The 20,192-nt window shown below is 50.2% G+C and overlaps 2 protein-coding genes across 8 annotated transcripts in view; one reads left to right on the plus strand and one right to left on the minus strand.

Annotated features, from left to right (window-relative positions):
* Positions 1-9,169, plus strand: part of SLC12A5 (solute carrier family 12 member 5) — a 36,733-nt gene extending 27,564 nt beyond the window's left edge. For 2 of the 3 annotated variants that reach the window (XM_043479255.1, XM_043479257.1), the window contains exons 18-26: positions 1,296-1,491; positions 2,348-2,517; positions 2,917-3,048; positions 4,194-4,301; positions 5,176-5,298; positions 5,386-5,585; positions 5,925-5,939; positions 6,216-6,349; positions 6,558-9,169. In XM_043479255.1, coding sequence (XP_043335190.1) covers positions 1,296-1,491; positions 2,348-2,517; positions 2,917-3,048; positions 4,194-4,301; positions 5,176-5,298; positions 5,386-5,585; positions 5,925-5,939; positions 6,216-6,349; positions 6,558-6,649 — 1,170 coding nt within the window. In that variant the 3' untranslated portion in view covers positions 6,650-9,169. The remainder of the gene's footprint in view (positions 1-1,295; positions 1,492-2,347; positions 2,518-2,916; positions 3,049-4,193; positions 4,302-5,175; positions 5,299-5,385; positions 5,586-5,924; positions 5,940-6,215; positions 6,350-6,557) is intronic. The other variant, XM_043479256.1, reaches the window with a different exon arrangement.
* A 771-nt stretch (positions 9,170-9,940) lies between these two features.
* Positions 9,941-20,192, minus strand: part of NCOA5 (nuclear receptor coactivator 5) — a 28,563-nt gene continuing 18,311 nt past the window's right edge. For 2 of the 5 annotated variants that reach the window (XM_043479259.1, XM_043479261.1), the window contains 6 exons: positions 18,839-19,165; positions 17,355-17,491; positions 16,053-16,224; positions 14,031-14,230; positions 12,346-12,666; positions 9,941-11,878 (listed from right to left, as the gene is read on the minus strand). In XM_043479259.1, coding sequence (XP_043335194.1) covers positions 11,289-11,878; positions 12,346-12,666; positions 14,031-14,230; positions 16,053-16,224; positions 17,355-17,491; positions 18,839-19,165 — 1,747 coding nt within the window. In that variant the 3' untranslated portion in view covers positions 9,941-11,288. Of the gene's footprint in view, positions 11,879-12,322; positions 12,667-14,030; positions 14,231-16,052; positions 16,225-17,354; positions 17,492-18,838; positions 19,166-20,192 lie in introns of those variants that run through there. The other 3 variants (XM_043479263.1, XM_043479260.1, XM_043479262.1) reach the window with 3 other exon arrangements.

Below are 20,192 nucleotides of genomic sequence, written 5' to 3' on the forward strand. Positions count from 1 at the left end.
AAGTGGCACTAACAGGTGTCTGGTGGGTGGCAGAGGAAGTGGGTTCTGTCTGTGATTCAGGCCTCTCTCCCCTCGGGGCCATGGTTAGAAGTGGATAGGGGAAAGCGGGCCTCAGGGAGGTGAGATGACATGGGGTGGGGCACCCCTAATGGCTTGTGACAGCCGCTGTTTCTGCCTCACTGGGCCGTTCACACAGATCTGTCAGGGCCCAGGGCTGGAGGCCTACACTGGTCACTTTAATTCAACATGCAGTGGCTGCACATGTCCTGGGTACCAGACACTGGGGTAGGCCCCGGGGGACACGGAGAGGTGGAAGACCAAACCCCACCCCTCAAGGGGGTCACAGGCTGGTGGGGGAGACAGAACATACACAGAAGGCTCCCCAACCCATCTGAAGTTGACAGGTGCTACCTTAGAGTTAATAACTACAGAGTAAGAGAACGTGTTGATGATCTCTCAGGCTGTATACTAAGCTCTACTCACAACATATTATGTCATTCTCCCTCTTCCTAAATGAGGTAGCTATCACAACACCCATTTGACAGATGAGAAAACTGAGGCTCACAGAGGGAAGTGATTTGCCCAAGGTTACTCTGCTCTTATTTTCAGCCACTGCATGCTGAATTAACAGACTGGGGCAGAGGCAGAAATTGGAGCCCTTTCTGTTTGACATTAGGGGATTGGTTAAGAGTGTGAAGGATGGAGTCAAACCCCTGGATTTGACCCTCTACAATAATATCCATTATCCATATGCCCTGAAGCAAGTATTAATTTCTCTGAGCCTCAATTTCCTTAGCTATAAACTGAGAGTCATAAAAATGATTCCTTCATTACACAGATTGAATACATGTTTTAAATGCCTACTATTATGCTAACTTAAAAAAATCGTTAAAATCAAATTGCCCGGCTAAGCAGAGGAGACTAGTTTCATTCTGGTCTGGGTGGAGGGGTGGTGTCTGAAGAAGGTGATGGTTGAACTGGGCCAGGCAGGGTGTCATGGACAACCTGGGGGAGGGGGGTCTGGGGGGTGGGGGAGAGCTTCCCCAGGGAATCTGTGAGCCATGGCAGGGTGATGGCAAGCACGGGGTCTGATCATGAAGAGCTTTGCTTGAGTAGCGGGGAATAGGGGCCATAGGTGATGAGGTGCCAGGGGCTGACACGATCAGAGCTGAGCTTCAGGAAGATCGGGATGATGGAGAGGAGAGATGGGAGGTGGGGGGGTGCTGCAAGGGGCTGAGCGGGGCCAGGGAGGCCTGGGCCTGAGGCTGGTCCTTTTCTGATCCCTGCCACCGCAGTCCATCCGGCGCCTGATGGAGGCAGAGAAAGTGAAAGGCTTCTGCCAGGTAGTCATTTCTTCCAACCTGCGAGATGGCGTGTCCCACCTGATTCAGTCCGGGGGCCTCGGCGGGCTTCAGCACAACACCGTGCTTGTTGGCTGGCCCCGCAACTGGCGACAGAAGGAAGACCATCAGACGTGGAGGAACTTCATCGGTAGAGCAGGCTGGGCTGGGAGTGGCGGGGGGGCTGCGTGGAGGTGGGTTCTCCTTCTTTGGGCCTGGGGACCGCTTCCCAGGCATCACAAGTATGGATTCAGCATGTGCAGGTGATGGCGTTCAAGGCTGGCCAGGTGCCAGACACTGTGCTGGGTGCCCAGGGCCTCAGGTGTGAAGGAGACAGACTTGGCTCTTTGCAGGGCTCAGAACCCTGCAGGGAAGGCAGTGCAGGCCAGTGGGAAGACCTACAGCTTTGAAGTCACCACTGAGGCGCGGGTCCAGATCAAACCTCTGGCCCTTCGTTGCTGTGTGATTGTTCACAAGTTTCCCCCCCTCTCTGAGCATCAGATTCCTTGGTAGTAGCGGATAATAAGTCATATAGTAACTAGCACTTAACGGACTGCGTTCCGTGTGCCAGACAAGTGGCGGCTTTCTCTAAGTCTCAGATTCTCTCAGCAGGCCTGTGAGGGCCAGGCATGGCTGTCTCTGTTTTAGTGGCGTGAAACTGAGGCACGGAGAGATGAAGGTCATGGCAGCTGGTAAACCCTGAGGCTGCTTTATCAGTAGATCCCAGTTAGAGGGTGGCTGGGAGGATTAAGTGAGCGCTGCAGGGTCGCCTTCTTAATCAGAAAGGGCAGGTATCCTTATTACCACTTGACCAGTGGGGAAACTGAGGCCCAGAGAGGTTTTTTTTTTTTTTTTTGGCCAAGTTCAAACTAGGCCCAGGAAGATGGGGCTTTTCTGACTTCTCAGTCCAAGGCTGAGGTGGGAGGCAGGACGGGGAGGCGTGCTGGGCGCCAGGAGGGGACCAGGGTCCCTGTTTTTCCGTCTGCCATCTCCTTGGCCTCCCCCAGAGCTGGTTCGGGAAACCACGGCCGGTCACCTGGCCCTGCTGGTCACCAAGAATGTCTCCATGTTCCCCGGGAACCCCGAGCGCTTCTCTGAAGGCAGCATCGACGTCTGGTGGATCGTGCATGACGGCGGCATGCTGATGCTGCTGCCCTTCCTGCTGCGGCACCACAAGGTGCGTGTGCGTGCGTGGTCCCGTGTGCGTGTGCTCGTGGCCACGTGCGCGGGGGGCTCCCGGGCTCCCGCCCTGCCCGCCTCCGTGTGAGAGCCTGGGAGAGGGCTCCAGTCACCTCCTTTATTCTGAGGTGTTGGGGACTGACTGTGGCTCCCCTGGCAGATGTCCTTGAATTATAGAGGAGAGCCGTGTTTAACTCAAGCGAGTGATGCTTCAATGGGAGGGGGGCCCCTCACCTAAGCAGGGGCATTTTTGTAGGGAGTGGCCGCCGAGATAGAGCATTGGTGGGCTACCTGGATGTGTGGGAAGGTGGGTAGGAAGGGTGAGGGGCGAGGTCTGGCCCTGGGTCTCCGCATGGCATCTGGACTGGACCTTCCTGGGTCCCCTTCATCTCTCCAGGTTTGGCGGAAGTGTAAGATGCGAATCTTCACCGTGGCCCAGATGGACGACAATAGCATCCAGATGAAGAAGGACTTGACCACATTTCTGTACCACTTACGTATCACCGCAGAGGTCGAGGTGGTGGAGATGGTGAGTCCCCAGGAGCTGCCTCTGACGCTTTGGAGTCCCGCTGGCCTCTTTGCCCTTGAGCCCAGAACCAAATAGGGGAACCCCAGTACCCATCAGTTTGTGATGCTAGGGTCCTCCCCCCACCCCCCAATCAGCTTTTGACTGTGCTGGGTCCCAGTTGTGGTACCTGAGGTCTATTTTTGTGGCGGGTGGCATCTTCAGTTACAGCCTGTGAACTTTTAGTTGTGGCATGGGGGATCTAGTCCCCTGACCAGGGCACCCCCATCCACTTTTAAGCCTCTCACATGTTCACCCAAGAGCCTTCCACCCATCCATCCATCCACCCACTCACCCACCCTGCCTTGTCTCCTTTATAAGAATAGACATTCAGGGCAAGCATGTGTATCCTAGAAAGCACCTTATCTGTAATTGAGTGTCCCTGTAAATAAAATCCTGCTAGACTCAAAAAAAAAAAAAAAAGAATAGACATGTCTAATAATGCTGACTATGTGTGAGGCACTGTTCTATGCATTTTATATATACATTACTTCTCACAGCAATCAATGAAATAGATGCAGTTATCCAATTATCAGTGTTTCCATTTTACAGATTAGGAAGTTGAGGCACAGAAACATTAAGTAATTTGCCCCAAACGTGCACCAAGTGGCCGAGCCAGGATTCAAACTCAGGCAGACTGGCTCTAGAGTCCATGCTTCTAGCAGTTACACTCTAAAGCCTCTCGTCTGTCCATTCTGCTCAGCACCATTTACTCGTTCCTCTAATGGTATATTCATTAATCCGCCCATATATTCATTAATGTATTTATTCACTCACTCACCCATTCATTCATATGTGCATGTATTCATTCATCTGTGTTCCTTTTTAAACTTCTTCCTGCTCTCCATTCACCCAGGTAATTAATTAATCAACTCATTCATTCATTCACCCATTCATTCACCCAGTCCTGGGCTTGGCTGAGGAGGGAATGAGCTGCCTCGCCTTCAAAGAGCATCGCCCCCTGCTTTGTCCTAGGCCATTGGACAGGGAAGCCCTAGGCTGGCAGCAGGAAGGGGGCCTGCCTCCCTCTTCTTGGCCTCGCACCTGAGCTCGGAGCTCATGCTCTCCTCCCTGCCCCTCTCCCCCGTCCCACCCCTGCCTACCCACAGCATGAGAGTGACATCTCCGCTTACACCTACGAGAAGACCTTGGTGATGGAGCAGCGTTCCCAGATCCTCAAACAAATGCATTTAACCAAGAATGAGCGGGAGCGGGAGGTGAGGTTGCCCTGGCTGGGCTTGGAGTGTCTTAAGCTGCTGCCAGCCCTGGGGCTGCACAGGTTTGGGATGGCCCACTCCTGGCTGCTGGCATTGCCGCCTCCTGGCACTGGTTCCCCGGCAGCAAGGGTGCACGCTGCAGCTGCCTCTCTCCAGCCTCCCAGCCAGGATGCAGAGGGGCTTTGGCGAGGGTGACAGATCTTCCACTCTCGACGTGACTTCTGGGGCCCAAGGGAGAAGAGTGGAAGCTAAATGTGTATGGATGATGATTCCTCAGGGGTGTGGGCTGCCAGTGTGGGGGACAAGGTATCTTATGATAGACCCTTAGAGAGTGAGTAATGAGTGGATATTTCAGGATACAGCTGATGATGAGAGCTGGGGGCAAACCTCCTAGGGTGTGGATGGTGTGTTCTCAGGGCTAACGGTGATGAGCTCTCATGGGGTAAGGCTGGCTGTAAGATCTCCCCATGTGGGTAACGTGGGCCCACCCGCTCTCCGGTGTTTGGATGAAAGCCTCACCCCAGCGAGTGGGGTCCTCGGGGCGGGGGACAGAAGAGCTCTCGGAGGTGGGTGACAGTGCAGTTGTCAGAAGTGGGACGTGCACCGACCAGCCAGAACTGGCCCTGAGGTAGAGCTCAGCTGGGCCAGGTGTCAACCCTTTGGTCGCTGGGGAGTGGGGAGGCCAGGGGTACTGGAGAGGAGTTGGAGTGGCCATATCCACGGGGCAATAGCTATTTGGTGTGGAAGCATCGCAGTATTTTAACAACTGGTAGGTCCCAAAAGTGCACGTCCTGGCTGAACATCAGCGTTGAGGGTAGCTCTTTGCAGGGCATGGGTAGTGATTTCCATGGCACCAACCTGTGTCCCTCCCTAGATCCAGAGTATCACAGATGAGTCTCGTGGCTCAATCCGGAGAAAGAATCCAGCCAACACGCGGCTCCGTCTCAACGTCCCAGAAGAGACAGCTGGTGACAGTGAGGAGAAGCCGGAAGAGGAGGTATGCAGCTCGGGTGGTTTGGCTGCAACCAGTGGGAGCAGAACCTTTGGCCTCCAAAGGAATCACATGCCTTCTTTCATCCCTCAGGTGCAGCTGATCCATGACCAGAGTGCTCCCAGCTGCCCCAGCAGCTCACCGTCTCCAGGGGAGGAGCCCGAGGTGGAGGGTGAGGCAGATCCAGAAAAAGTGCATCTCACCTGGACCAAGGACAAGTCCGTGGCAGAGAAGAACAAGGGCCCCAGTCCTGTCTCCTCTGAGGGCATCAAGGACTTCTTCAGCATGAAGCCGTACGGGCCTGGGGGCTAAGGGCTGGGGTCTGGGGTGAGCCTACAGGGTCTTTGCTCCCCGTGGAAAGCAAATGAGCAGAAGGGGTCCTGGTCTGGTAGTCGGAAGGCCCAGCCCAGACCTCTCCTTGGTTGCCCCGTCTGAGGACTCAGGTTGGGCTTGATTGCTAAGGGTCAGAACGCACAGGTGCAGGCAGTGGAAAGGCGAAGGCTGGGGGGCTGGGAGCGCAGGACTAGTCTGCACACAGGGTGTTGATGGTGGCTCAAGTCCTCAGCTTCTCCTGCTTTTTCTGACCCCTCTCCTTTTTCTTCCTCTCTTTGCTTCTCTTATGTTTCCTGAAGGGAGTGGGAGAACTTGTAAGTGCTTCAGAATTTTTAAATTCTCTCCTAGGTTGGCCAGGTTCCCTACTCTTCTCACTCTGCCATGAACCCTCAACTCGCGCCCCTGACCTCTGGGGTCTCTGAGTAGCCCAGCTTGGAGTGGTCTAGGGTTGGTGGTCCCTGGCTTGCAAGGAGCAGATCCCAGCAGCCCAGTGCTGGGGGCGGGGGAGGTGCTGGAAGGGGCGACTGGATCCAAGTCCCCCCTCTCTCCTAGCCTTACGTGCCCTCCTCCTCCCTGGCTTCCTCCCGCAGGAACCAATCCAACGTGCGGCGCATGCACACGGCCGTGCGGCTGAACGAGGTCATCGTCCAGAAATCCCAGGGTGCCAAGCTTGTTTTGCTCAACATGCCTGGGCCTCCCCGCAACCGCAACGGTGACGAAAACTGTATCCTGGGCTTAAAATTGGGAGGAAGGAGGGAGGTGGACGTCAGGGGACTTAGGTCCTAGCCCTGGGAAGGAAGGGCTGAGCCGGGTCCTCTTCAGAATCAGCACCTAGGACAGGGACGCGAGCCCGGCGATCTGCGGGCGCCCAACGGGAACCTGATTCCTTGGGGGAGGAAAGGGGACTGTCTTTCTCCTTGACGGGCGCTCAGACATGGAATTCCTCGAGGTTCTCACCGAGCACCTGGACCGGGTGATGCTGGTCCGCGGCGGAGGCCGCGAGGTCATCACCATCTACTCTTGAGAGCCAGGACCAAACACCCGGGCCCGAGCGCGTCCGGCCCGCGGCCCCGGAGCTCTCGCCGCGTCCCCCGCCGCTGTCACCGTTTACATACAGACCCTGTGCCCGCGCCCTGGCCCCCTTTCCCCGCTGCCTGAAGCCCGGAGGCCACGTCGGCTAGGGCGGACCCGGAGAAGACCGCCCCGCCCGGAGACCAGAGTCCCGTTGGCGCGTCGGCCCCGGCCGTCCTTTTTCTAAGCCCGGCCTCGCCCCGCCGGAGGAGACGCTGCAATAAAGGTCGGAGGAAGCTGCGGAAAGGAGCGGACCTGGGGCTTCGAGGACCCCCTCGGTCGTCCGCCCGGCCCCTTCCCTCTCTTCCCTCGCCCCGCCCCGCCCGCACTCTGCGTCCCTCCCCCGGCGGCCTGGAGCGCGCGGGGTGGCGAGGATGCGCCCCGCCGTCTGCGTTCTCCTTTCTCGCGCGGCCGCGGGCGCGAGCCGGCTGAGCGTATACATAGTGTACAGGAGACATCGCGTGTATTTTTAACGTCCCCATATTTCTGTGACTTAGAAGCGCAACGGACTTCTCTTCTCGCCGCAATCACGTTCTCCCGCTGGGGGCGCGCCCAGGGAAGGCGGGGGGCCTCGGGAGGCTGGGTTTTCCTTGACGTCCGAGCGTTTGAGAGCAAAAGTGCTTTTAGGCCCAGGCGGGACTCGTGGTCCCTCGACCACCCACTCCTTCGACGCCTCCTCACCCTTTCCGCGCGCCCTTGGCTTCCGACCCTTCTTCCTTCCAGATCTTTTCGGAGACGAAGTGAGACAAGTGTCCCAACTTTCCCTGGATTCGCCTCCCAGCGAATGTGAGCTTCCACTGTGGCTGCAGACACGCGCGCAGCCTCTTCTTATCGGCTCTTTATGCAAGCTGGGGCCAGGAGAGGGGAGGGGCGTTCCTCAAGCCAGAGGAACCGAGAGAGGCCCTCGCCCCCGCCCCCAGGAAGCCCCGTCCCGGTGCCTTCGCTGGGGGAGCAGGCGTCTCTCCTCCACCGGCTTGTCGCCTGCTCCCCCTATCCCGTGGCTCTTCGCCAAAGACTGAAATCGGGGGGTTGGAGGGCGTCCCCTCCCCCGGAGTTTCCTCCCTGGGACAGGTGAGGGAGGAGGGGGCGGTTCTGGGTTTGGGGCCGGATCCACCTGGGTGGCCCTAGCGCTGCCCCTGACATTTCCTACCCTGTTCCCATCCGGCAACTCCGGCCTCGGGGACCCAGCCGCCTTCTCCGCGTCTGGGGGCCGGGCCTTGCTGCCTAGCAGCGGCCTCTAGCTGCGTCTCCCAGGCACCTGGGCCTGGGGGAGGGCTGGAGTCGGCACTTGCTTAGTTCTTAAGCGCCTCTCTGCCCTCCTCCAACTAGGGCCCAAGGCCTTTGGCTTCTCCAACACCAGTCCTTGGCGCTTCTGCTCCGCCAGCCCGGCCGGAGGTGCCCTCTTCCCTTAGAGAAACCCCGTTGGCCAGGTTCCCTTCCCCCAGGGCACGTTACTAAGGGGGACATGCACTGCATGCTCGTTCCAGCGCCCTCTGGGGCTGGGTACAGTAACTCCAGCCCCAGGGCCCTGACTGCACCTAGTTAGACATCCCGTCCACCTCCCAGAGCTGAGGCTTCTGGGTACTCCTGACCTCACCACCTCCCTTTCTTTGAGCCCAAGGCAGAGCTGGCGCTGGTGCCGTCTAGACTGGGTCAGGTGTGGCTGGAGGAGGTTTGGACGCCTGCGGTTAGACCAAGGCCTCTCTGAAGTTTGATCAGGGGGCTGGATAGATTTTTCCGGGTAGTAATCAGAAGTTGGAGGTATTAGACACCAGCACTTCCCACCCCCATCCTCCAAGACCTCCCTCTGAGAACCACAGCTGGGTCTAGCCTTCTGGGAGCCTAGCACTCCCAGGCTGAAGTGGTGGGCTAGGCAGAACCGAAAGGGGGCTGTATTAACATCACTTAGGGAACCAAAGTTGCACTATCTGGGCCCAGGCTGTCTGGTTGGCAAGAGCAAAGTTTCCATTGATGAAAACAGACATCCCACAACAAAACCCCAAGTTTTCTGTGCTACATGTGCAATATTTGTTATGAATGTTATCACCCGTCACTCATCAACTTATCTTTATAATCATGTAGCTAGATGTTTCATGTCCATTCAAGTGACTTTTATTCTGAGTGCAATATTTCAATAGCCTTGTAGTGATAACTAGTGTTGCTTTTGTTTTAGACGATCTATGTGCAGGGCAATGCAATGAAGTTGAAAACCCTTGTAAATAAGAGAGGTTGCAAACCAAATCCAGAGTACTTACTACTATTACTAGGCCTGCCTTTAATTTTCAGTGTTTCAGTATTTCGCATTCTGCCTCAGTATTGATCTCGTGTTCTTTGTGCCAAGATGAAAAGGAGAGGGTTGGTTCTTTCCTTTATTGTTGAATGCTCCCATTTAATGCTTTATAGCTTTTACTGTATTAATTTTTTAGACTCCCGTCTGCACAAAATGCAATAAAAATAATTTTATTATACCCTTCACAGCCTGAGGTGTGCTGTTTGGACACTCCAGGGAGAAGAACTAGTAGGTGGAAAGAGGGGTATTCAAAGTGGGCCCCCGTGAGGATCCCAGACTCTTCATCAGAAACACCGACCACCACCGACAGAAGAGTTGGCTGGGTTGACCCTTCAGGTCTGGCTGCCTGGTTTGTGTCCTGAGAGTTCCGTAGCCCTGTCAAACATCTGAGATAGTGAGCACCTCCAGCTCAGGATGGGCGCTGTCGGTGTCTTCATCCCCAATCTACTGGCGGCCTTGTGCCAGTCACTTCACACCATTTCCTGGTGGGGAGCTCCATGAAATGCCCTCCAGCGCCCCCACCTGGGATGCTGGTTCTGCCAACCCCTTGCATAATGAGCTGGCAACTGAGACAAAATCAGAACAGGAGAGCACCCCTCTCTCCATTGCCTTTTGGTCAGAAATGGCCTCCTCGCCATTGTTTTCCTTAGAATAAGCGGACAAGCCTGACACACTCAAAGTCTGCCACAAACAAGGATGCTTACACACCATCATAATTACCCAGCAGGCTTTTACTCCAAACTGCGGTTAAAGCTTCTAACTAGGGGAGCTGTAGGAGAGAAGCTAGGGTTAAGAGGTTTTGAGGCCTGACTGCAGGCTGAGGACAAGCGGGGGCAGACCTCACGGCAGACTGAAAGCAGTCAGTGCTGTCAGGGAGCCTCCCCTACAAACTCTGGAAAGCAATGCCACAGAGAGGCCCTACGGGGATTCTCACCCAAAAACAGACGACACAGCTTTCACTTTTCCATTTTAATTAAAAAGTAATCATTTCATTTTATTAACAACACAGGAGTTTCAAAGAGGAAAAAAAACCACTATATAACACAAACAGGTCAGAACATAAAACACTGCCATCTGGGGACCTTGAGTTTTGGAAACCAATGTTTACTCAGCTACCGGCAAGGACTCAGCTGAAGTCACTGCTCTCCCGTGTCTCCGCCAGGGGTCCCTTGAGGCTGATCCACAAGGCTCTAAGGAGCACCATCCCTAGGGAGAAGGCAGCTTCCTTTGGCTCCACTTAGAGCAGCAGGCAGAGGTCCTCCCTCTAGTAACTTCACTCTGGCTCAAAAGTTTTGAACAGTCTCCTGAATCAAGAACACGTCTGGCTACCAAAAGTCTGACATCAAAATGGTCCCTACCTCCTGCTGCTCAGAAAACAGAACAAGAGCCTGGTTTCTGGGCCAAAAGCTCAAAGCAATCACTGAAAAAACAGGTGTTCACTGCCAGAGTCTAGAGCGGTCTTCTCAGAGCCAACTCCATGAAACTACCACTGGTGAGGAAGAGGCTGACAAATGTTAAAGGGTTAAGAGTGGTTGGGGCCCAGATTCACAGTTTGGGTTAAACTGCTGGTGACCGATGCTGTTCAGTCCATGGAAAATCTTCCATTGCAATGAAAGCCACAAAGGAAAAAAAAAAAAGAGAAAAACCAAGAACCAACTACTCTGGGTCAGGCAGAAAAGTGCCTGCCATGGCCCCTCTTCAACTCCAGAGCAGCCTGCTTAGCAGCCCTCAGGCCGCCCCCACACATGTGGGGCGGGGCGCACCGGCGCCGTGCCCACCAGGCCCAGCCTGCGCTCTACAACCCCACACAGGGACGCAGGCAGGAGCTCGTGCTTGGGTGGGCCTGCGTGAGGCCGAAAGCCTGGGGAGGCTCAAAACGAACAAAGGCAGTGGCTCTCGCCATGGAAGGACCACCCCACATGCAGCCAGCTGGGGCCTGGCTGCTTCTCCTCCCCCACCCCCACATCGAGCTGACAGAGACAAATGAAATACAAACGGAGCCCAGACACCTATATTGCCCATGACCCCAGAGATATTTATTTTCTATCAAAAAAAAAAAAAAGAAAAAAGAAAAAAAAAATAACCCCAACAACAAAAAATACACCTCCAAGGCAGTACAAACTCTGACTCTGGAAGGAATAAGTAACAACAGCCTTGGGCAGAAGAGAGCAGGTGGTAGAAACTTATGACATTCGATGTGGACCTGGATATGCGCAGAGAACATCCTCCAAGTAACTCTACTTAGGACGCAACAGGTAGGAGGCCGGGGGAAGAGGGGCCTGGGGGAAGTTGAGATTTAGCCTCAGTAATGCCTCTGGTACGATCCCATGGGGGCCTGCGGCTGCCCCACCTGTGCTGTGGTCTGGCTAACCAGGTGGGAGAGAGCAGGGCCACTCTGGATCAGGGTGTCCAGAGCTTTCTGTACACTTGGATTGTCAAAGTTGATACTTGTGGAAGACACAGGCCTCTGGCTAGCCAAGTTGCTGGCAGGTGCCAGGAGGGTGGAAGGCTGGCCAAAGAGCCCTTGGGAAGGAGCCCCAGGCCTGGGGCCCATGTTCCGAGCAGATCCTGCCTGTCCCAAAATGCTTGGAGGCTGATTGCCAGAGGCCTGTGATCTTTGCTGAGGCTGGCTGTTCGCTGCTGTGGAAAAATTCTGGTTCTGGGTGTTTCCGGCAGCAACTGAGGGGGATGCAGAGCTGCTATTGGCCGCAACCGTGCCACTGTTGAAGAGGCTGAGGATTTTGGCCTGAAGCTCTTGCTGGGAGGTGGGGGGTGCAGCTGGAGTGGGTGTAGCAGACGGGAGCACTTGGCCACTCTGGAGCGGTTGAGAGCTTGGCTGTGTCTTCAGTGAGGCACCCGAGGTCGCCCCGAGTGGTTGACGGGAAATCGGGCCTAGAAGACAGAAAGAGGAGGTATCTGGTTAAAAAATACCCTCCATGGGCAGGAGGCTTAGCAGCCCAGGGAAGAACAACAATCACTGATTACATCAATCACACAGTACACAGACTATAACATTGATTTCCCAAAGGGGCCACTTCATAGTATGTGCTGTTTTCAGTAAACAGCTTAGTTTCCCCAGAGAACTACTTTTAAAAAAAAGGGCATCCATCTTGGTTCCCAGGGAGTCAGCAATACTAGCCCACCCACCACCACATTAACTACAGGGATCAGAATTCAGTATCCAAATCTTAAGTTACCATTATTACACCAGCAAGGATGGCCCATGCGGGAAAACCCATGGGATGGGCTCATTCCCTTATGCACCCCAAAGACCCCTGGGCCTGCCACCCTCCCAACAGAGCCTGGGGGTAGAGAAATGCAGAGTCAGAACTTCACCTCGGCCCTGCCACGTAGCTCACCAGGCAGAGAGTCGGCGCTGCTCCTCATAAGCCGCTCCTTCCTCTCTCGAAGGTAGTTGATGATCTTGTCAGTCTCTTCAGCAGTGAGGTACCTGTTGTCGGCCAGCAGGTTGATGAGGCTTTGGATGGCTGGAGGGTGCCCCCCGCGCATCCCTTCCTCAGGGCCTCCTCGCTCTCTTTCCTGGAGGATGGCTTCATCAGCCATCTTGGCCGCCTGTCTGGCAATCTCCTCGCGCTCCTTCTCCCGGCACTCATTCTTATAGCGCTCATAATTTCTGGCCACCAGCACCATGGCGTCTGCCTGGGGCATGTTGCGATGCTCTGTAGGAGGGAATGACATGAGTTATTTTCTCCCATGACAGATTTCAGTGCCCACCTGCTGAACTCTACCAAGCCTTTCCTGACCTCAAACAAGCAAGAAAACCATTTCACTGACAAAAAGCCTTGGAATGGGGATGGGGAGAGGTGGGAGGGAGGGGATGCAGCTGGGAAGACAGAGAATGGGTTTCTTCAGTGGGAAACAGACACCCTTGTAGAGAGCTAGTTCTGTGGGGAATTCTTAGATCACAGACATGTAGTAAAAACCAGAGAAACACGACAGTCTCTCACAGATTGAAAAAGACCATGTGGAGAATAACCACAGGAGGCAGGCCATGGGGGTCCAAACAGCCCTTCTGTAAAGCCTGGCTTTCCACCGCGCTCCTCAGGATAGAGTTGTCTGTTAATGTATCAGTTCAAAGGTTATGGATTAAGATCAAATTATGATCCTAAATAACCTCCTCCCCTCACCCTTGGGCAACAAGATTTATAAGGTGGTGAGAAGACTTCTTGGCACTTGATATAAATGTCTTCACACATCTTGAGGACTGCTCCTCAGAGAGGCGAATGACCTACTGGAGAGGCTTCTACACTCTATGCTAATGGGTAAAACTGGTCAGGCAAATAGAGGGCCCAGGGTGGTGGAAGAAGGGAAAAGTCTATGCTGTGAGAGCAATCCGCAAGGCAGCAGTTGACTGAGTCTCAATAATCTGGGGGCAAAAGACTAAAAGTTACTTCAGGGAAGGACTTCAGGAAACCTCCCCTGGGCCTCCAGGAGGTCAAGGCTGCCTCCCTCTTCTCAAAGTCCCTCCACTGACTTCTCCAGCACACTAACAAAGAGTCTCCTAACTGCCTGGCACATGCTTTGCCCCTCATCCCAAAGTCTGGTGAAAGCAGGGGCTCCACCGCGCTCAGTGCAGGGTGTGCCAGAGCGGTGCTGGAGCTGGCTCTCGCTGGGGCGAGCAGACTGTGCGCCTCTCTTCCCAACTTGCCCTGAAGTGACTTCATATTGGTGGCTTGAAATAGAACACAGTGGGAGTATTTACACCATGGAAATCAGCAAATTCTATAAACCACGCCGTCCCCACCCCAGAACTGGCTGTTAAACATTTGCCAACACATCACTGCACATACCTAAGGGCTGAATGTAACGTCATACACAGCAGGCCCAGAACTGTATCCAGTGAAAGAAGATCAAACAAATAAATGACTATGCAAGTTTCTGCCATGCACTTATAAAAGGGCCCTACCACATTTGAGCTGAAATACCTTTTCCTAAAACCTGCTGCTTCTGAGTAAGCCATAAAAAAATTAATGAACTAGCATCTGGAAGTTTCTGGAATTCTAACCCACGGGGGCCTCCATACCTTGCGGGGTTCCAAACATGATGTTGACTGTACAGGAGCGGTGAATCTGGTGTTGCTGGGTGATGACAATAGCAAAGGGAGACCCTCCCCTGCTCACATCCTCCAAGGCTTGGGACAGTGATACTTCCGTGTTGAGGAAGATCAAATCTACTACCATGCCTAGGTCTCGGACCTTCCGCCCCACAGATTCAGCATAATCTCTGTAGAAACAAACAGGATCCAGTTGAGTACTCCCTGATCAACTCCCAATCTGCACAGTGGCACCTCAGCCAGAAGACTTCAACTCCTAGCTCTACCAGTGTCTCCCTAGCACCTTCTTCAGGCTCCAAGAATCTAAACCAATTCCTTCTCTTTATATTGGCTCAGAAGCTTCCAATGGAACAGTACTTAGTATCCCAGGCCCTTCTCTTGATTCTCTGGTCTGATGGTCATTCCTAAACACCATCCTGTTGCCTAAGACTTGTAGCACATTTCTGTCTTGGCAGAGGCTGTACACCATAGTGGAAAAAGCATGGGTTTTAAATGCTAGAGACAGGTTTAGATCTTAGCCCTAACATTTACTTGCAAAGTTGAAGCTTTAAGCAAATCCCTTTACCTCTTACAAACCTCAGTTTCTTTACCAATCAGACAGGAATAATACGGCTCAGCTCATATGTCATTTCCTTAACTTTCTCTCCAATCTAAATCAGATCCTTGATATATTTCTTCTCATAAGACTCATCACCAATACATTTATTTTTGTCATCTGTCCAACTAGGGTATAACCTCCACAAGAGGAAGGGGCCATGTGTGTTTTGCTCATTAGCATTAAGCTTCAGGACCTAGCACCTGCCACACACAGAAAAAATTTGATGAATGAATACACATGAAACACGATTACTATGAAGATTAGAAAAATAATTTAAAGCGCTTAGCACGGAGTAGTACAGAGTAGGTGCTCAGAAAATGATAGCTGTTATGATGCATTTAAAAATAAAAAGGCAAAAAAGCTATCTGCAAGTTAAAGCAGCATCTACTTCTAAACAAGGCAGTCCAGAGCCTGTGAACTCCGCCTGCTGTTTGGTGTCTCAACACCTATTTCCCTAGCTTCTGCCTTGAAAATTAGCTCTTTAACCCCAAACTGCTAGAAAATACATGAAGTTATTTACTAACCACATGGGGAAAGGGAACATAGCTACTGCCAAACTTGCAAGCTGCTACACTCCCTTCTGCACCTCTGAGCTGCTTATTCAAGGAAAGAATGTGAAACAGAGGTAGAATAAAATAGTGCTGTGAGCTCTGGCTTGGCTAGCACGGTCACCTAACAGCTCTGCAAGGCCATGGCACTTCACAAAGAAAGCCAGTTTCTTGGCTGACGAATGCAGAGACATGCCTTCCAAAGTATTAGGGACTCGGGGTTCTCTCACAAAGAGGACATCTACTGCTTTGCCTGACCAACATACATGCCCTCGGATTTTCCTTTGGGGAGGCACCCCTTTACCACTCAGTCTACACCAGTTCCACGGGGTTAATCCCACTTTTAGCACTATGGGTGGGCACATGACCTAGCCCTGGCCAATCAGGGCATCCCAGTACTGCTGGCCAAAGTGACAGTCTAGGGATGGGAAATAATTCCAGGACTTCAGGTGGAAGCAACAGGAAGCAGCAGCTCTCTTTCCATGGGTTTGCTAAGCTAAGGAGATTCATGTCTCATGTCAAGAGCTAGCGCTGTTCTGTCTTTTCAAGTAGACAGCTTGTCTGAGAGTGAAGGCAACACAAAGACTAAGTCATTATGAGAGGCTGACCCTGAATGCAGCCATGCCTGAACGTCCCAGTCAAGCAAACTAAAAATTTCCCTTTGGGCTCAAGCCAGTTTGCAGTGGGTTTTCTGTCATCTACAACTGAAAGAACTCTGGTTAACACAGTACAGCAACGCCAGCGTACACAGCCTGGCAGTGGGTACAGCTGCCAAGAAGACGACTAAACTTCTAATTTCTCTTCTGCTTCTTCTCCTCACTCAGGGAAAATCCAAAGGGTTCTTACTTAGTCTGCTTGTTGACCACAATCACAGAACAATCAACAGGCCTCTCAGCATCAAAGCGTCTCTGGATTTCCTCAAAATACTGACGATAGAGCTCTTCTCTACGACGTTCCTCACGTTTCAGACGCTCTGCAGGATGACACCAGGGAAAACTGAAACATGGACCGTGCCTTTCTATAAAAATAAGTCACAGACCTTATTTTCAATCCTGAACTACTTGTAGGCAAAGGTTGTAATATACACATCTCCTCTGAAGTAATCCTCTAGACTACCTCCTAAAAAATTTTTATTTTTTTACTATTATAAGTTCATTAAAATGGAATGAATGGATTACAGGGCATGTCTGCTTTAATCTGATACATGCTACCAGAATGTCCTCTAGGAAAGGATATTACTAATTCATCCTTTCTTTGGGGTGGATCACCTAGTGCTATTTCTCCATATCTTGGTCAACACTGAGTTTTGTCATTTAAAAAAAAAAAAAACCTGCCAATTGATAGGCAAAAGATAGTATCTCATTATTATCCTAATATTCATTTTTGGGACAACCATTTAAGATTCTTATTGACAGGTAATTGTAATTTGCTTAAAAAAAAAATCAGGTAATAAAAAAAAAAAAAGCACAACAAAAAATCCCAAACAAAACCAGGCAGTAAAGTATAAGTTCTGTAACAAACTAAAAATGAGGCTCTTAACTTGACCAGGAATAAAACAACTTAAAAATCTTAAAGATGTATTAAATACACTGAGAAAATCAAGGCTTTAAAAAAACATGTCTTTATCTAAAAAGTAGATGCTCTTAGGTAAAAATTATAAATAAAACAACTCTCCCCACATACGACACAGGTAATGCAGACAGCTATATTTATTTGGGCAGTGAGCAAAAAGCAAACATTTAACCTCTTCAGCTTCAATCTTTGGTTCATTTCTTTTCTTTTTTTTTTCTCTTTATTTTTACTAGTTGTAGGCCAATCACTTCACAACATTGCAGTGGGTTTTGTCATAATACATTGACATGAATCAGCCATGGAGTTACATGTATTCCCCCATTTCTTTTCTTATTGATAGTATTTCATATTTATTTCTTCTTGTTGGGTGACTAAACCAGATGACAGTACTACTTTGCATTTTAAAAATGATTTTCAAGCTGAATGCTCTCTACAAATGAACAGGCCGTTTGTATTTCTTCTTTTCGTGAATTGCTGAGCCAAGTCATTAGCTCCTTTCCAGCTGGTTATTAGTTTCCTCTTTCTTTTGTAAAGTGTTCTATTTGTGATAAGAATAAACTGTTTGTTCTACTTTACCTTTTGCACGAGACTGACTTTCTGGGCCTGGAGGGCCTCGTCCATCAAAGCTATCTCTGTAACGGTCAAAGTAAGCATCATCTTTCCTCCTGCAGTAGTCATCCATTCGCAGGTATCGGTCATAAGAGCCTTCTCTCCTGAAAAGGTAAAGAAATGTGCACAATGTTAAAGGTTTTATCCTGCAAAAATCAAATACAGAGAATTCTTCAAGACCCAGCTGTCTGTGAGGATGACATAGTAAGGCACAGAACTTTGGGATTAGGAAAGAAAATTAGTATCTGGGACTTACTGCTCATCAGCTCTGTGGCTGGGACTGAGTTAACCTACCTTTCAAAGGGACTGGGCGGATGTACAGAACGCTCTCAGCATAATGTAAGCTCCCTGGCCCAAAGTAAACACAAAATAACTGGTAGTAATTATTGATATTAGTTTTGAATAACCATTCTAGGCCCTACCCCAAGCCTCCTTCCTTGTGCTTTTTAAAAATCGTGGTTAAAAAATAGAACAAATCAAAAAAGTATACATATATAAAATAATTTTCATCATCCTGAACAATCTGAACAGAAACTCACCCCCAATCTCTGTAACTTCTAATCTACTTTCTATGAATTTGCCTTTTCTAAATATTTCATATAAGTGAAAACATATATTTGTCTTTTGTGACAATGTAGCATATTTATTTCATGTAGCATATTTTTTAAGGTCTATCAAGGCTTAGCAGGTATAAAAATGACCTTTCTTTTTATGGCTGAATAATATACTGTATGGATATATCATACTTTTTAATCCATCTATTGATGGACATTTGAGTGGTGTCTACCTTTTGGCTACTGTGAATAGTGTTGCTATGTACAGTCACACCCATCTATGTGAGTTCCTCTTTTCAATTCTTTTGGATATATATTCAAGAGTGGAGCTGGTGGATCATTAATTCTACCACACTTAACTTTCTGAGGGACCACCAAACTTTTTCACAGCGGTCATACTACTTTGCATTCCTACCAGCAATGTATGAGGGTTCTAGTTCCTCTACACTTTGCCAACACTTCAAAAAAAAAAACTAATAAAGCCATCCTAGTAATTATGAAGTGCTATCTCATTGTGGCTTTGATTTGCATTTCTCTGCTAACTAAGGATGTCAAGTATCTTTTCACATATTTATTGGCCATTTGTACATCTACCCTGTGGTCCTGCATGGCCAAAACAATTTGCACTCCCATCTTTTTCTCCATTTGCACAATGGTGCCATTCACAGCCCACAGAAAGAGACCCAGATTCATTAAGTAAAATCCGTCTTCAATCACATATTCAGCAAGTATTTATTAAGCAGCACATCTCTCATGGTGATAGACACCGGAAACATAGGCCTAAGAAAGGCACTGCTATAGAGTTTTCAATTAGTTCAGCAGAACAAACATAAAAAAGACTGCTACCAAAAACAAACAAACAAAAAGCCCAGCAAGCAGAAGGGCTGCAGAGGTTACCTGTACATGGGATCTCGGGACTCTCTCATCTCTCTGTATCTATCGTACATGGGATCTCGGTGATCTCGAAAATTCCTAGTTTCTCTCAGGTCACGAAAGTCTCTAAGATCCCTCATGTCCCGAGCATCACGCATACTTCTGCTGTCTCGGTGATCCCGAATGTCTCTGGTATCTCTGTGGTCCCGCAAATCTCTGGGGTCTCGCATGTCTCTGCCATCTCGAGCATCCCGGCCATTTCTGCCATCCCTGGGCTCTCTTCTTGGACTTCCTCGAATGGGCGATCGATCACGTCTTGTATCTCGACTATCTCCAAAGCCATATGGATCTCTGTGGGAGGGGGCAAGAAGATGCTAAGACAAAGGAACTGAAGGAGTTGACCCTTGACCTCTTTACTGGAGAAAGCCCCCACCCTCCAAGCATTTTTCTCTAAAACACAGCAGTCAGTGAGAAATAAGATTACAATTTTAAGGACAGTCACCCATCTGGTCAGCAAATAAAGACTAGCAGGTTTTAGAATCTCCAAAGATTAGGATATTCAAGGAAGAATGTATGATCCACAGCCAAGGGTTTTGACTGGGGTCATAGTGTTTATCAGATTTTGGGGGGTAACTCAATATTTTGTATACATGTCAAACTATCATCTCTATCTCAACAGGTTTTCAAACTGAAAGGGTCTTCCCTCATTCATTTCTTCCCACCAAACTTGTTTGAAAGAGATTTTAAAAGGGGAGAATAGTTGCTGCGTTGGGGGGTGGTCATAATAAGGGGCAAGACTCATGAAGGAAAAATGAGCAAATGACACAATCTCGTACAAGGTTGGCACAATCTTATACAAAGTAATGGTGATCCAAGGAGTTATCCTTAAAAGTACAGAAAACGTTACTTAAAAAAACATTGAGCAGGATCAATCAAATAAAGGGGAAAGAAGAAAGAGAAGTACAATACAAGACACACAGTCAAGTACAGGAACACTCTATCTTCTTAACATATGAGTAGTGGTCTCTCTCAGTCTAAAGTTTATGTAGAACCTGGTTCCTTCTGGTCAAGGTAATCTTTGTTTAAAAACAAAAGTGTTTGAAGTCACAGGTGTTCGGCTTGATCTGATTCAATATTCTCCATGAGACAATCTACCCCACTGGGAACTCATTCTCAACATATTTAAAATTAAGCTTCTTATTCAACCCACTCAGGCGCAGTCAGACCTTTTCACTTTTGCCAAAAATCATCTTCCCAGTTACCAAGGTTTAAGTTCTTGAGAGTTAACTTTGATTTTTCTTCCCTATCAAGTCACTTGAATACTCTTTGCTTTTCTTGTTCATTCCCATTGGACTTTTAAGTTCAATGCAAACCCTTA

This window comes from Cervus canadensis, chromosome 10 (assembly GCF_019320065.1).
Source record: "Cervus canadensis isolate Bull #8, Minnesota chromosome 10, ASM1932006v1, whole genome shotgun sequence".
Taxonomy (NCBI): domain Eukaryota; kingdom Metazoa; phylum Chordata; class Mammalia; order Artiodactyla; family Cervidae; genus Cervus; species Cervus canadensis.